At 39.6% G+C, this 13,626-nt stretch overlaps 1 protein-coding gene across 3 annotated transcripts in view; it reads left to right on the forward strand.

Annotated features, from left to right (window-relative positions):
- Positions 1-13,626, forward strand: part of PTPRF (protein tyrosine phosphatase receptor type F) — a 567,382-nt gene that overhangs the window by 494,893 nt on the left and 58,863 nt on the right. For 2 of the 3 annotated variants that reach the window (XM_063297776.1, XM_063297775.1), the window contains exons 14-17: positions 5,081-5,107; positions 8,318-8,435; positions 11,562-12,140; positions 12,534-12,631. In XM_063297776.1, the coding sequence (XP_063153846.1) occupies positions 5,081-5,107; positions 8,318-8,435; positions 11,562-12,140; positions 12,534-12,631 (822 nt within the window). The remainder of the gene's footprint in view (positions 1-5,080; positions 5,108-8,317; positions 8,436-11,561; positions 12,141-12,533; positions 12,632-13,626) is intronic. The other variant, XM_063297777.1, reaches the window with a different exon arrangement.

Consider the following 13,626-nt stretch of genomic DNA (forward strand, 5'->3'; position numbering starts at 1 on the left):
TGACCATCTATATAAAGGAGTATTGGTCTATTTAGATGATGTATTAATATACACAGAGACAGAGGAGGAACATGAAGTCTTGCTCAGGCAAGTGCTTGCCAAGCTTAGAGCAGCGAAACTATATGCCAAGCTCTCTAAGTGTGAATTCCACAAATCACAGCTAGATTATTTGGGATACCGGCTGTCAGTGCAGGGCATTGAAATGGACCCAGCCGAAGTGAAAGCCGTGGCGAATTGGGGTCAACCTCACACCCGCGAGCAGCTACAGAGTTTTCTGGGGTTTGCCAATTTCTATAGACAGTTCATCGAGAGATTTGCAGAGATTGCCCTGCCACTCACTGACTTGTTGAAAACTAAAGGCCAAGGGGAGACTCGTAAAGTTAAAGCCTCTGGTGCCTCACTTAACTGGTCCCCAGACTGCCAAGCTGCATTTGACAAGCTCAAAGCTTTGTTTATTGCGGAGCCTGTATTGCAACATCCAGACCCCAATCGTCCCTTTGTTGTGCAAGTAGACGCCTCAGATACTTCTGTTGGGGCTATTCTACTTCAAAAGGACCCCTCAGGCAAACAGAGACCTTGTGCTTATTTATCCAAAAAGTTTTCTGACACTGAGCGCCGTTGGCACGTTTGGGAGAAAGAAGTATTTGCCGTTAAAGCTGCATTAGAGAACTGGCACCATCTACTGGAAGGAACCAAATTTCCTTTTGAAGTTTGGACTGACCATAGAAATTTGGAAGCTCTTCGCACACCACGGCGGCTTAGCCCCAAGCAAGTTCTCTGGGCTCAGTTTTTTAGTCATTTTAATTTTCAACTTAAATATTTCCCTGGCAAATGTAACTTTTTAGCTGATGCACTTTCTCGTTTGCCTCAAAATGATACTCAGCAACCCAACATTGTTGACACTGTATTAACAAAATCACAACTGTGTTTGGCAGCTGTCACTAGAAGCCAAACGCAGCACCAGCAACCTGAGCCCTGCAGTGGAAAAGCGGAAGTACCTGCTCAATTGCACGCTGACTTTCTTCACGCTTCGAAATCTGATCCTTGGTTGCAAGCTAACAGGGACAAAGTGTCAACTTCTGATGGTTTCTGCTGGGCAGACTCTAAGTTGTACGTTTCTGAGACTTTGCATTCTGAAATCTTACAGCGGTCGCATGACCGTAAGATGGCAGGTCACTTTGGATTTGTAAAAACCCTACACCTTGTACGAAGGCAATTTTGGTGGCCAACTTTGCGAATTGATGTAAAAGAATATGTGGCCACCTGCCCAGTTTGTGCTATGTCTGAGCGCAAAGGGGGTAAACCACAGGGTCTCCTCCAACCTGTAGCAAACCCTACCAAACCCTGGGAGAAAATTTCAATGGACTTTATTATGGATTTACCTCCCAGCCAGAAAAAGACAGTTATTTGGGTGGTAAAAGATTTCTTTGCAAAGCAAACCCACTTTGTTCCTTGTGCTTCTTTACCAACCACTCAACAGTTAGCCAAACTGTTTTTACACCACATTTACTGTTTACACGGATGTCCTACATGTGTGATCGCAGTTTACTTCTCACTTTTGGAAATCTTTCATGAAGTTACTGGGCACCAAACAGGGCTTATCTACAGCCTCACATCCTGAGACTGATGGAAATTCTGAGATTCTTAACTCTGTTTAAGAACAGTTTCTTAGAGCTTACATTAACTACCATCAGGATGATTGGGCTGATCTACTTCCCTTTGCTGAAGCTGCTTATAATAATGCTGTTCATCAAAGCACTGGAAAAACTCCTTTTTGAGGTTGTCAATGGACTGCACTTTGTTCCCATTCCTGAGTTGCCACAACCCCCTTCTCAAGCAGGCTCTCCTGCTGACTGGGAGCCTGCATTTCTGCCTCTTGGCCAGTTATTCAACAAGCTCTTGCTGATGCTCAGGCCACCTATAAAAAATACACAGACTGAAACCATTCTCCACAGCTAGACTTTCAAATTGGTGACAAAGTCTGTCTCTCCACTAAGTACATCAGATCTTCCCAACCTTCTAAGAAACTGGCACCTAAACTCAGTCCTTTTCCCATTATTGACATTATCAATCCTATGACTGTTAAACTTCAATTGCATCACAATTTGAAATGCCTTCACCCTGTTTTTCATTGCAGTTTGTTAAAGCTGTTTCGCGCTTCTGACCACTGGCACCCTTCTCCAACCCCCACCACCTCCAATCATGATTGATGGACACCAACACTTTGAATTGAAAGAGATCCTTGACTCCCATCGGTTTCGAGGCTCCCTGCAATATCTTGTTTGCTGGAAGCATTTTCCCCATCCTGAGTGGGTGCTTGCTCAAAATGTTAGCGCTCCTGATTTAGTTCGCCAATTTCATCTTGCTTATCCTGCTAAACCCCATCTCTGATTTCCCTTGTGATTCACTGTTTTGTAGTTTATTTTTTTTTCTAGGGGGGCAGAATGTCATGGTTCCTGTTCCATGTTCCTGTGAACATCATAACCAGTTCCCATGCCATGCTGGTGCTGACACGTGTTACTGTTCGGGAGGGGGCTGCTCTTGTTCTTTGTACCAGGCACTGATGTAGAGACTTTGGAATGTCTATTTGGGTTATCTCGCTTGTTCAAGGACACTTTTCCAAAGACCGGCAGGAACCGTTAGGAACACCTGCAGGCTGCAGGGAGTGGGCTCTTACTGACTCTGGGGGGAGGGATTGGAACTGTCTAAGCTTTAATTGTTTGAAAGACCCGCACTTTTGCCATTCTCAGCTTTGCTCTTGAACCTGCATACTATCCAGTAATAAATAAAATATCCATAAGCTTCTTGTGTGAGTCTGGTTGGAAACTTGGGTAGGCATTCATCACACTTAGAGTTTTTGCTGTGTGTCATGGTGTCTCCATCCATCATTCCTTTCTGTTGAGTCTGGTTGATACAATTATTAACTGCTTTTTTCTATCCTTGCCTTAACTGGACATCAAGTCACTGAGTCTGCTTTTCCTACCTGTAATGAAGAAGACATGCTTAATCATCAGAGATGCATTCAGCTTTCATGTTGTGTTGATAAATATTATTGCTGTCCTGTCATTCACTTCCTTTTTCCCTCCTCTCCCTGCTACACATTGGTCAAGAATATTTAGAGGGACATCTTCCACATATACTTTTCTTCATTCTGAGTTTAAAATTAATAGAAGGGAGAGTTGAAATGTACTATATATTCCTTCTTTCATTTGAATTCAATAACTGATTGCTCTGTCAGAGAACTTTATACTTCAGTAAATTTCTGCCCTGTACCTCTACCTCCAGCTGATAAATAGCTAGCAGGACAGATGCAATCATTGTGTCCTACACAAACAGACAAGCATGACTTTATCTCAAGAATTTGCCTTTATATGTTGCTAGAGCAGTACTCTCTGCTGTAGGGTTTACCACACAAACATATTCTGCTTTTCTAGGTGTTTTCTAAGTTGAAACAGCCCTTTTCTAATACAGTGGTTAAATGTACTAAGTAACTTTGGATTCCCAATATCAGAGAAATTGCACTGCTGTGTTCCATCCCAATTATATGAACTTCAATTTCCCCCTGGGCTTTGTGTTTCAATATATTTTTATATTTTTAGCCATATTTGGAGATTTTGATTTGTATTCAAGATTCCAAGATATAGGATATTTTTGTACCGTAGCACATACTTGACCCTATTTTACTTATTTTAATTGTCAGGTTAGAAAAGCATTTTACTTAGGATAAAATAAGAACATACAGAATTGCCTACACCAGAAGTAGGCAACGTGGCACGTTCTGGTTCTGAAATATGACTTCTGAAATCCCTTTGGAATTTGTGAGAATTGTCCAAAACATCTGGAGGATATTTGTTGTATGCCCTGTATCTACACTGATTGACATCAGCTTATAAGACAGACACAGAAATAAAACTATAAATCAGCTGTTGCCTTTCTGAAAAACAGGTCCTGGGTAGCAACTTTTCTTCTGGAAAGACAGTTCTGTGACTATTCAGTTTGGCTTCATTAACAAGATCCACATGAGATTTACTGCTCTAAAAACAATTTGACAGCTAAAGTGAAGAATGTGCATTCAGCAGGCACATATGTGGGTGCTAGGGCAGCACTTCAGTGCAGTAGTTTGCAAACAGGGCAGAAAATAAGTCTTAGAGTAGTCCTGATCAGACTAATCTATTTCATGGTGCTCTTACTAGAACTGTAGACTTGGTCATAAAGACAGTAGCTACAAAAAGTCACGATAAAACCTAAAAAGAAATGTTATAATGACATTGTAGGCAATATAAATATTAACTGCCAACAATAGCTCTGCTTGCATTGGTTATATCTCTCCTAAGCAGTAGCAGCAGATGAATCTTTTTTTTTTTAAGGCCTTTGGCTTCCTAAAATCCATTCATCTTACTCAGTGACACTAAATACTTAAGAAGCAATTGGGCTGTTTTAGCAGAGAACTGTTTTTATCTGGAAGGTAGCAGTTTCATAAATTCAAACATTTAGCTGCAGCAGATTTCACAGAGATGCTCCTACAATAGAGGTTCCTCTGATGTAAGGGAAAGATTATAGTACGCTGAAGTTGTCAGTATAACTATTAAAAAAAACACCAAATTTAAAATTGAATATGCACCACCATCTTGCTAGCTCATTTCAATTCCTCAGTAAATAGTGAAGGTAAATAATGAAGGATTCTGAGATTTGTTTAAAACATCAAAGATACCAAGGCAGCAACCCCTGCACCAGATGTAATAGATGCCTTAAGCCACCTGATACATGTCTAGTTTGTCCTAATTCCCATTGGTTTTGATGAAGGATGCCTAGGTATACTTAGATTTGCAGCTGTAGTCGTTTTGCATAAGTTGAAAAGGCAAACTGTCTTACTTCGTTTTGTGATGGGAATTAAGAAAGGAGAAAGCAAGTTTAATACCAGGGTCTAAAGTTTGTACATTTTTAGGGACACGTTTGTGGAAGAATGATACATATTATTTGGATCTTGCTAGTGCCAAACCTCACGTATGAATGTGTTAATAATCCGTCATCACCATCCCCTTATTCTGTCTCCATTTTCTTTCCTCCTCATCTCCGTCAGTTGAGGCTTAAGGACTCTGCTGACCACGTAAGTACCATTTATGAGTGTGTTTGCTTGGATCAGAAGGTTCTGAGGATCAGCTTGTGAAATCTTTGTGCATAGTGCTGTCAAAACATCCCTGCCAATCCTCAGATATTCTGGGGAGTTGCTCTGCAGAGCTTCAACCAGATACAAACCCTGAACAAATTGGCATTTAGATTGCAACTAAATGCAGAGAAGCAATTGACATTTTCTGTCATCTTTATTTCCAGCTTGTTGCAATGCAATTTAAGGCAGATGAAGGGGGAGCAGCTCCTCTTTACAATCCTTGGCCCAGCTGGTTACATGGCAGAATCAGATCTATAATCTTTAAACCTCATTGATCCCAGTCATGAAAAGTACTTTGCTCTCTCAGCTATGACCTTTGGTAGAAACACAGGCTACAATAAGAAAACAATCATATTCAAACTGTCAAATTCAATTTTTTTTCAAGTAATTCTGAAATATAAATTTGAAGGAAGCAGCTTGAACCTTGCCTTTGGGGAAAGGGAAATTGAGAGAGAAAGAGAATGCCTCAATTAAATTCCTGGTGTGACTTCCGTTCCTTCCTAAACAGTAGGACTATGTTAGAAGGGGTTTGTGGTGACAGCCCTATGTCTTCAGTATTTGGAATATCACTTTTTTTCCCAAATCCACTTTCTTTCTTTCTTTCCTCTTTCTGCCTACTTTACTTTCTCCAATGGCATGTAAGAATATCTCTTGTGTGTGTACTGTGGTGTTAGGTATTTCTTTTGGGGATGTTTATAGCCTGTAATATTACATATTTTAGTTTCTCTTTCCACATAATTTTAGTTTATGTGATTGATGTATGTTGATTTATTCAGGTCACTCATGCAAACTTCCAGGGAAAGGGGAGTCTTTTTTCCTACTCTAATTTCTGTGTCATTCCAACTGGTGTTTCTTAATTTGGGTTTACAAATGAAAACAATGAAGAAATTTTAACAATTCTAAGAAACCAAGAAATGTCCTGCTCTATCCATCATAGTACAGATTTGGTTTGAATTCTGTGCATGGATATTCAGGTGTATCAGTGAATTTCCCTGCCCAGGTTTAGTATTTTTAAATTCAGCTTGAAAACATTTTGATCACTTTCAAACAGGTTACTCACCATGGAATCCTGTGACAGGATCCCAGTGTAGCCACAGAATAAATATATCTATCAGAATGTATTTGCATAGTATACTAAACCATACATCTGGTTGGCAAATGTCCCCTCTTTCACCCAGGGGCTTCACCTGCAAACAGGTACAACTAGTAGGTTATCTGTGGTTTGGTTAGCCTGCCATATGAACACAAGATTCTGGCTTTGTCCATGCAGAAGAAACTAGGAAACCTTACTCTGGCTTATGAATGCCTTCATTCTCTGAATGAACTAATCAAGGGTCTTGCATTCACACATCAAGCTGAGTTTGATTAATCATGCTGCAGACTGCTCATTAACTGTATCCAATCATGTATTCAAGGCCAAAACCAGGCTTCAGTTTAGAAAAGCACATAAACTACCTCACAAATAGCTTTCCCTAGCCACAGTCTACCAAGCCAACCTCACCCCTCAAATGCGGTTAGACACCCCTCCTTTAAAACTGTGAATACATCATTGAGAAAGGAAAGTTAGCATTCTTTGCCTTTCCTTTCTGTGGAGTTTATGTCTTCCTTCTGTTATTGTTACAACCTGTTTTCTCCCGTTTATGGGATGGGTTTATTGAACACCTGGGCATGCAATGGCAAGTGGTTTAACTTGGCAGCTTCTCCCAAATATAGCTTCACTATATTGCTGCCCATCCCAATGCTTTCTTTTGGTAAGCTTGGTATGTGTTGCAGACTTCTGTAGGAAACCCTCCTTGCCAATTCTGATAGAAGTGCTGCTATTTTTTTATAATCACAGTCATATTAATCTCCTGCCCTACCCTAGGGTTTATTGGTGGGGTTGTTCGTTCTTTGTTTTTGCCATCTATCCAAGGGATACATACTGTAGCAGCACAGTTTGCTTTTGTGTGATAGGGTAGAAACCTTTCCTATCACCACATGCATATAACATAGTGTGACTTGTTGAATTGAGGAACTTTTCTGTTAAATTTTGATCCCACTTTGGAAAATAAAATGTCTTCCATAAGTGGTTCATAGCAATTAAAATTCAATAAACAGTGATGCTGGAAGACACTGTACATAAATGAAAACAAGACACAGTAAGATTTAGACTTCGAAACTAAAAGGAAAGTTTTGCAAGTTAAAGCAAGTAAAGTGGAAAGACAGAGGTGGAAGATTAATTTGACAATTTCAGACCAAAGGGGTAAATTATTAATCAGATGGAGCCAGACTAATCGCTCCTTGCTGCTACTCCAATTGTTTCTGTCTGCCCAGTACTTTGGGCATAGAGGGTGTGCTCTGGGTCCCCTCTGTTAAATGTTGTCATATTGTGGGGCCGAGGAAGTGTGCCATCTTTGTTGCTCCCTCTGCTCTCTGGAATGGCATCCTCCCAGAGATATGGATGATGCCTACTCACCTGGAGTTCCGAAAAGCCCTTAAGAACTGGCTCTGTTCCCAGGCCTGAGGTTAATGTGTTTGTGGGGCTGCTGTCATGTTTTTATTGTTATTGTTGGTTTGGGCTGTCCATTTTGTTTTACGTTTTTAAATGTTGTAACTGTGCATTTGTATTTTGTAAGCTGCCCAGAATCTACTGGAATGGGCGGCCATAACAAATTATTATTATTTACTCACCAGCATTTGGTTCTTCGCTGGTGACATTCAGTTATGAGATCCTGTTTTGTTGGTTAAGTTACACAATTCTCTTAAAATTCAGACTACAAGTAACCCCCATCACATTGCAGTTATAATTGTGAACTTCCATAAGCTTCTCCAGATATGCTACCACATCTTTTCAGTTCCTACCCAAATTAGAAGAAGAAAGTTGAATATCTGTGTACATGATTTGATAAATATATCAAATACCTAAATACAGTTTTTTTGGCCTATATTATGGAATCTAAAAAAAATTGTCCTTCCAATTCTTAATTTCAACTCTGTAGTTTCAGGGAGGGAGGGAGGGAAGGAAGGAAGGACGGAAGGACAGACCTTGGAACCAAACAAACTTTTAAATTGGTTAGGGGAAAACTCCAGAGTAGATCTGAGAGACAGAAATACTCTGGTACTCCTTGCTTTTCAATTTGCTTGATATACAAAACTATTTTCTCCATACAGGAAACCATCATAGGGGGTCTTTTACCAGAAACTACCTATTCTGTCAGCATTGCAGCCTATACCACTAAAGGGGATGGGGCCCGCAGCAAAGCCAAAGTGATTGCTACAACTGGAGCAGGTAAGCCATTTGTTCTACAATGTCTTGATGGGCAGGCCTATTTTAATATCTTTCTTGAGCTGCTAAATTATTAATGCAATACAAAAGTTATGTGCTGGCAGAAATGTTAATCTTCAGAGGACTGAGGAATATGGAAAAGTTCTACCTCTTTCACCCGGTCTGTAGACTGTTTGCAGGTGGTGGAGAATGGAAATGAACTAAATACAGACAATGCAAATATAGACCTTTGCTTCCCAAGGGCCACTTCAGCCTTTCTAATCTACAGTTATTAGCAGCCAGCAGAACAGGAACACAATGACACTACTGTGTTACTTACCCTATGTGTTGGTATTTGAAACTGTACCACTCATCACTTATTAGCTCTCATGGTTAAGAGTTGTTTCTAGATTTATCTGCCATGAATTGCCTTTTTAAAAACTATCTGTACTGGTGGCCATTACCGCATTTCATGGCAAGGATAGGCACCAAATTGTCTCTCTGTCCTATGGTCATCAATTGACATTGATGGTTCTATACACTGTTTTGTCTGTTCTGATCCTATCTGTAATTCATTTAATTGAATTATCTGGGCCTTAATTTACCAGAGAGAAGAAATTATATCTGTTTACAAGTACACTGTGATAAACATATATTTTATTTTGGATACCTTTATTTATATCCATAGTTCCTAACTTTTCCTTTATCTGGATCACCACAACAGCTTTTAATGAACACAACATGATCAAAGGGTTGGCAACACTGTGTCTGTATGAATCATGTAACCTTTCCCCTGATGACATCCCTCAGATCCCCAAAATAAATAAAAATTAGCTCCAACTTTTAAAAAATACTGAAATTGCCAACATCAAGTGTGAACACCAAAAGCATACAAGATTTGGTGATATCCTGAGACTTTAATTTTTAAAAAAATCTTTTGGTACCTGTATCAGTGACCACCCATATTACTTAGCCTTAGGTTGGAAACCAACTGAAGTATACAGTTGTAATGAGCTAACATAATGTCTAGTTGTCAGTCATATCTTCTGAGCTGTGTTCCTGAATAATTTACTGACTCTACTGAGGACCTCTTTGGAAATGCTATTTGAAGTGAAGATATAACTGCAAAGATGTAATACGGAACAAAAGAGTGTTGAAATCCCTAATATAGAAATTATTACCCCTGATTAAGGGAATGGTGCATTTCTTATGCCTGCTCCTTCTTCCTGCTTAAATAAGAACAAACAGATGAAGGGAATGGACTCAGGGACACAGAGAGGTTCACAATAGAAAGCACACTAGGATTCAGTACAACTTCCTGCCATACTCAAGACTTGTAGCTACAGTCTTCTGTTATCCAAGTATATCAAATGAGACAATGCAGAGCTTTTTAAAAGGGCTTTCTGTAGTTGTCTCTTGTTTTGGAATGCTTCCTGGTTGTTTACAGTGTGCTAATATTTGTTGGCTCCAGATTTTGTGCATATTTTGAACCTGGCAGATCAAAAACAATGAATGAAATTATTATCTACCCCTGCGTTAGGATTTGCCAAATTTCAACAGTAATGGTTCTTAAAACTTCTTTCCATTGAAGAATATGCTAGTTCCAGAAACATTAATGTATTGGTAGAAAGAGAAGCCAGACATTTGGAGAACAGGTGGGGTGGGTAGTATCTTTGGAGGGTTGTTGTCATATGAAAAGTGTATGTCTCTTTTTGTCTCATATATACCAGTTAGTCTGACAAAATCTCAGATTAGTTCCAAACACAGTTTTACATAATCTTTCCATAGAAACTTTTTAAAAATTCCTCCTTATGCCATTATTAGTGCTGCTATCTCTCAGCTTCTCTGTCATATCAGCTCTGTTCACCCTACCCCACAGCATCCAATGAAACAGGTAAAGTTTGTTAAACATTTTCCATAATCTAAATGACCTTCACAGAAAAGCATCATCATCATCATAACTTAGCTAAACCTACTCAAACCATGTGCAGAATATTACTGTGCTGTTGTGGTTTGTCTCTGGGTGCCACAATCTAGTGCAGGCTAATGCTTATTTTGGCAGTGAGCAGTCTCTGAATAGTTCTGCTACTGATGGATTTACACATCAATCTCACCTGGTGTTGGGGAAAGAGATGTGTCTATTGTGGGTGTAACTGAGACATGAAACCATCCATTTTATACAGCAGGTGTTAAGCTTTGATGGGAGCAGCCCTTAATTTGTACTGCACATATAAAATTTGGAATCAGGTTGTTGCTCAGCCATCACATCAGCATTCCTAGCAGGAACCAGTTCATCAGCTCAAACGCAGTGTATTTTGATTGCAAGCAGCATGCTACGTTCTCTCAGCAGCTCACACAGGTGGTGAAATTATAACTGCTGCTATGAAATTTGTCTGCCTCATACTAGCAGGGATTCCAGAACTGAGTCTAGACGTGTAGTCAACAACTTATGCTAGTGACCAAATAGCTATGTTATAATAATACTTTTCACTTCTTCAAACTATCCATGCCGGACATTCTGAAAAATGTGTTGATTCAAGGAATGCTTGGATAGATGCACTGAGATTTAAGACAGCAATGGGTAAGCAGTCCATAGATAGTGATTTTGGTTATAACATGGAGAATTGTTAAATTTGGATTTATTCATGAAGCTAAAAACCAAACCTGTATCTCCTGCATTTTAAATGATTTGTCATAGAATTTGGTTTCTTCTGCATGTTGGTACATCACTTAATGAAATGCTAGATTAACAATCATTCTTTAGTTCTGGAGTTAAACTCTCCCCCCCCCCAATAAAATAAAGCTCTGGGCAAATTATTTGTTTTCACTTAATTATGGAATATAGAGAGTAGTAAAAGCTGAACTACCCATTCAAAAATGCAATGAAGTTCAGGACTGAACCACTTCAAAGCACTTTTGATGTTGGGAAGATTTTGGGGGCTTAGCTTTTCCCACATGTGCCATTCTGGGTGTGCAGAATGCTTTTAACATGCTAATTCATTTAGATATGGGATCATTTATCTTCAATCTGATGCAGCATAATCCAAGAAAATCTATATAGCTGCTGATTTTCAGTATGTAGTTCATCTCTAATGCTGTTTGAGTGCTTCAAGATCTAAAGTTTGCTTCCATCCTGTTTTTGTTCCACAGTCCCAGGCAAACCTACTATGATGATCAGCACCACATCCATGAATACTGCCCTAATCAATTGGCTCCCTCCCAAAGAGATGATTGGAGAGCTTTTGGGCTACATGCTGCGATACAAACGTGCTGATGAGGAGAAGATGACAATAATTCAGTTTGGAAAAGATGATGATCACTACACCGTGACCAGACTTTACAAGGGTGCCACTTATATCTTCAAATTGTCTGCAAAGAATAGGGCAGGTCCTGGGGAGGAGTTTGAGAAGGAAATAACTACTCCAGAGGAAGTACCAAGTGGCTTCCCCCAGAACCTACGTGTGGTGGGGCTTACTACCTCCACCACTAAAGTGACCTGGAATCCACCACCGCTGGCTGAGAGGAATGGAAAAATTACCAACTATACAGTTTTCTATAGAGATATAAACAGCCAGCAAAACCTGACCAATGTTACTAAGGAACTAAGCATCACTCTGACCAATCTCAAATCTGATACAACTTATGACATCAGAGTTAGAGCCTACACTAGCAAAGGAGCGGGACCTCTCAGCCCCAGCATTCAGTCGAGGACGATGCCGATGGAACAAGGTAGGCACTTCTTGCTGTGGTCAAATTCTGAATTCCTATTACAGATGGTGGGTCGAAGATGGCTTATTCAGTCTTACCATACCCTATAATAGGAGATGGGGGAGGAATGGGCATGAGGGTTGCATGATTGATTTTGCAGATCAAACATAGATCTTGTTGTTTCTTTGTACATGAACATTGTATCACAACTGATTTCATGTAAACTTCAAAAAGGGATTTCTTTGAGGAACCAGTACCCAGTAACTACTCCCTTTTGGCCTTTTGTGATGAAGAGCCAAAGGATAAAATGAAAAATCTGTGTTAGCCTACATCTAAGATGTGAAAGGGCAGGATTTGATAACAGTTGCCTATTGTTCCCCAGGGGACGCTCAAGAGATGTCTTTTTAATTGCAGTATTCGCAAAAAACTTCCGTGTCAGTGCTGTGATGAAAACATCAGTGCTTCTTAGTTGGGAAGTGCCTGATTCTTACAAATCTGCAGTACCATTCAAGGTAAGGAACTATCAGCGTTCAGGATGGAAACCTTATCTAAGTGTAATAATTACTGTAGACTCTTCCATGTAGGCCTAAATCTGGCTTTGATTCAATAAAAGTGATAAGGGATCAGACTATTTATCTGAAACCAGTTGTTTGCTGCCATCAGGTCACTATTTGTTTAAACTATCTAAGCATGTAAGCCTAGAGACACATATCAGGATTTTGGCACCAGAGTGCTTTGTCTTAGCTGCTGCAGAGTACTTACACTTTCTCATTCCTACCTCTTTAAGTCTTAGTCACAAAAGTGTGACAATCAGCAGCTAGGCAGATCTTCCAAGTATGGGTCCAAATCCCTTGCATTCCCAGACAAAATTTCTTAATTTTAAAGAAGATTTTAGTTTTTTTAATTTTCTAAAATTTATCCTAATTTTATGGAATTGCTCCTGAATTATCAGGCTCTATCAGTAAAAGGCATAGAAATACAAACTTAGTACCACAGGAGATTATTCAAATTAACTCTCACCTAAGTTAATATTTAAACACAGAGTGCTCATTAAAATACTTTTAAAAAGGAAGAAAGCAACCTAAAAAAGGAGACACAGTGAAAGAAAGGAAGATAGTGATAAGAGAACAAACTGTACCTCCAACTTAAAAAAACTCTAAGAATAGAAATGTTAGATGAGTACTTGCCAGGCTGATACAGATAACTCTGCCCTGCCACATACACACACACTTTTCTCTCACATACATAAAGAACTTTCCATGCTTTCTTTCCCTCTCTCTTACTCACACACACAAACAAACATGGGACTATTTAATTTTGTATTTTGTAATTTTGTATTGACAGAAAGATAAAGGGGTTGGAATCTTGCATCAGGTCTTGTATTACCTCTCCCACTTCCTTTCCTCCCAGAACGTTCCACCACCACCATGCAGACTCCTTGGAGGACAGCCAAGTCAGTCTCATGCCTGGATGTATTTTTACTGCTTCCAAATCTCCTACAAGAAAT

The sequence above is a fragment of the Candoia aspera genome, chromosome 3, assembly GCF_035149785.1.
Source record: "Candoia aspera isolate rCanAsp1 chromosome 3, rCanAsp1.hap2, whole genome shotgun sequence".
Classification (NCBI taxonomy): Eukaryota; Metazoa; Chordata; class Lepidosauria; order Squamata; family Boidae; genus Candoia; species Candoia aspera.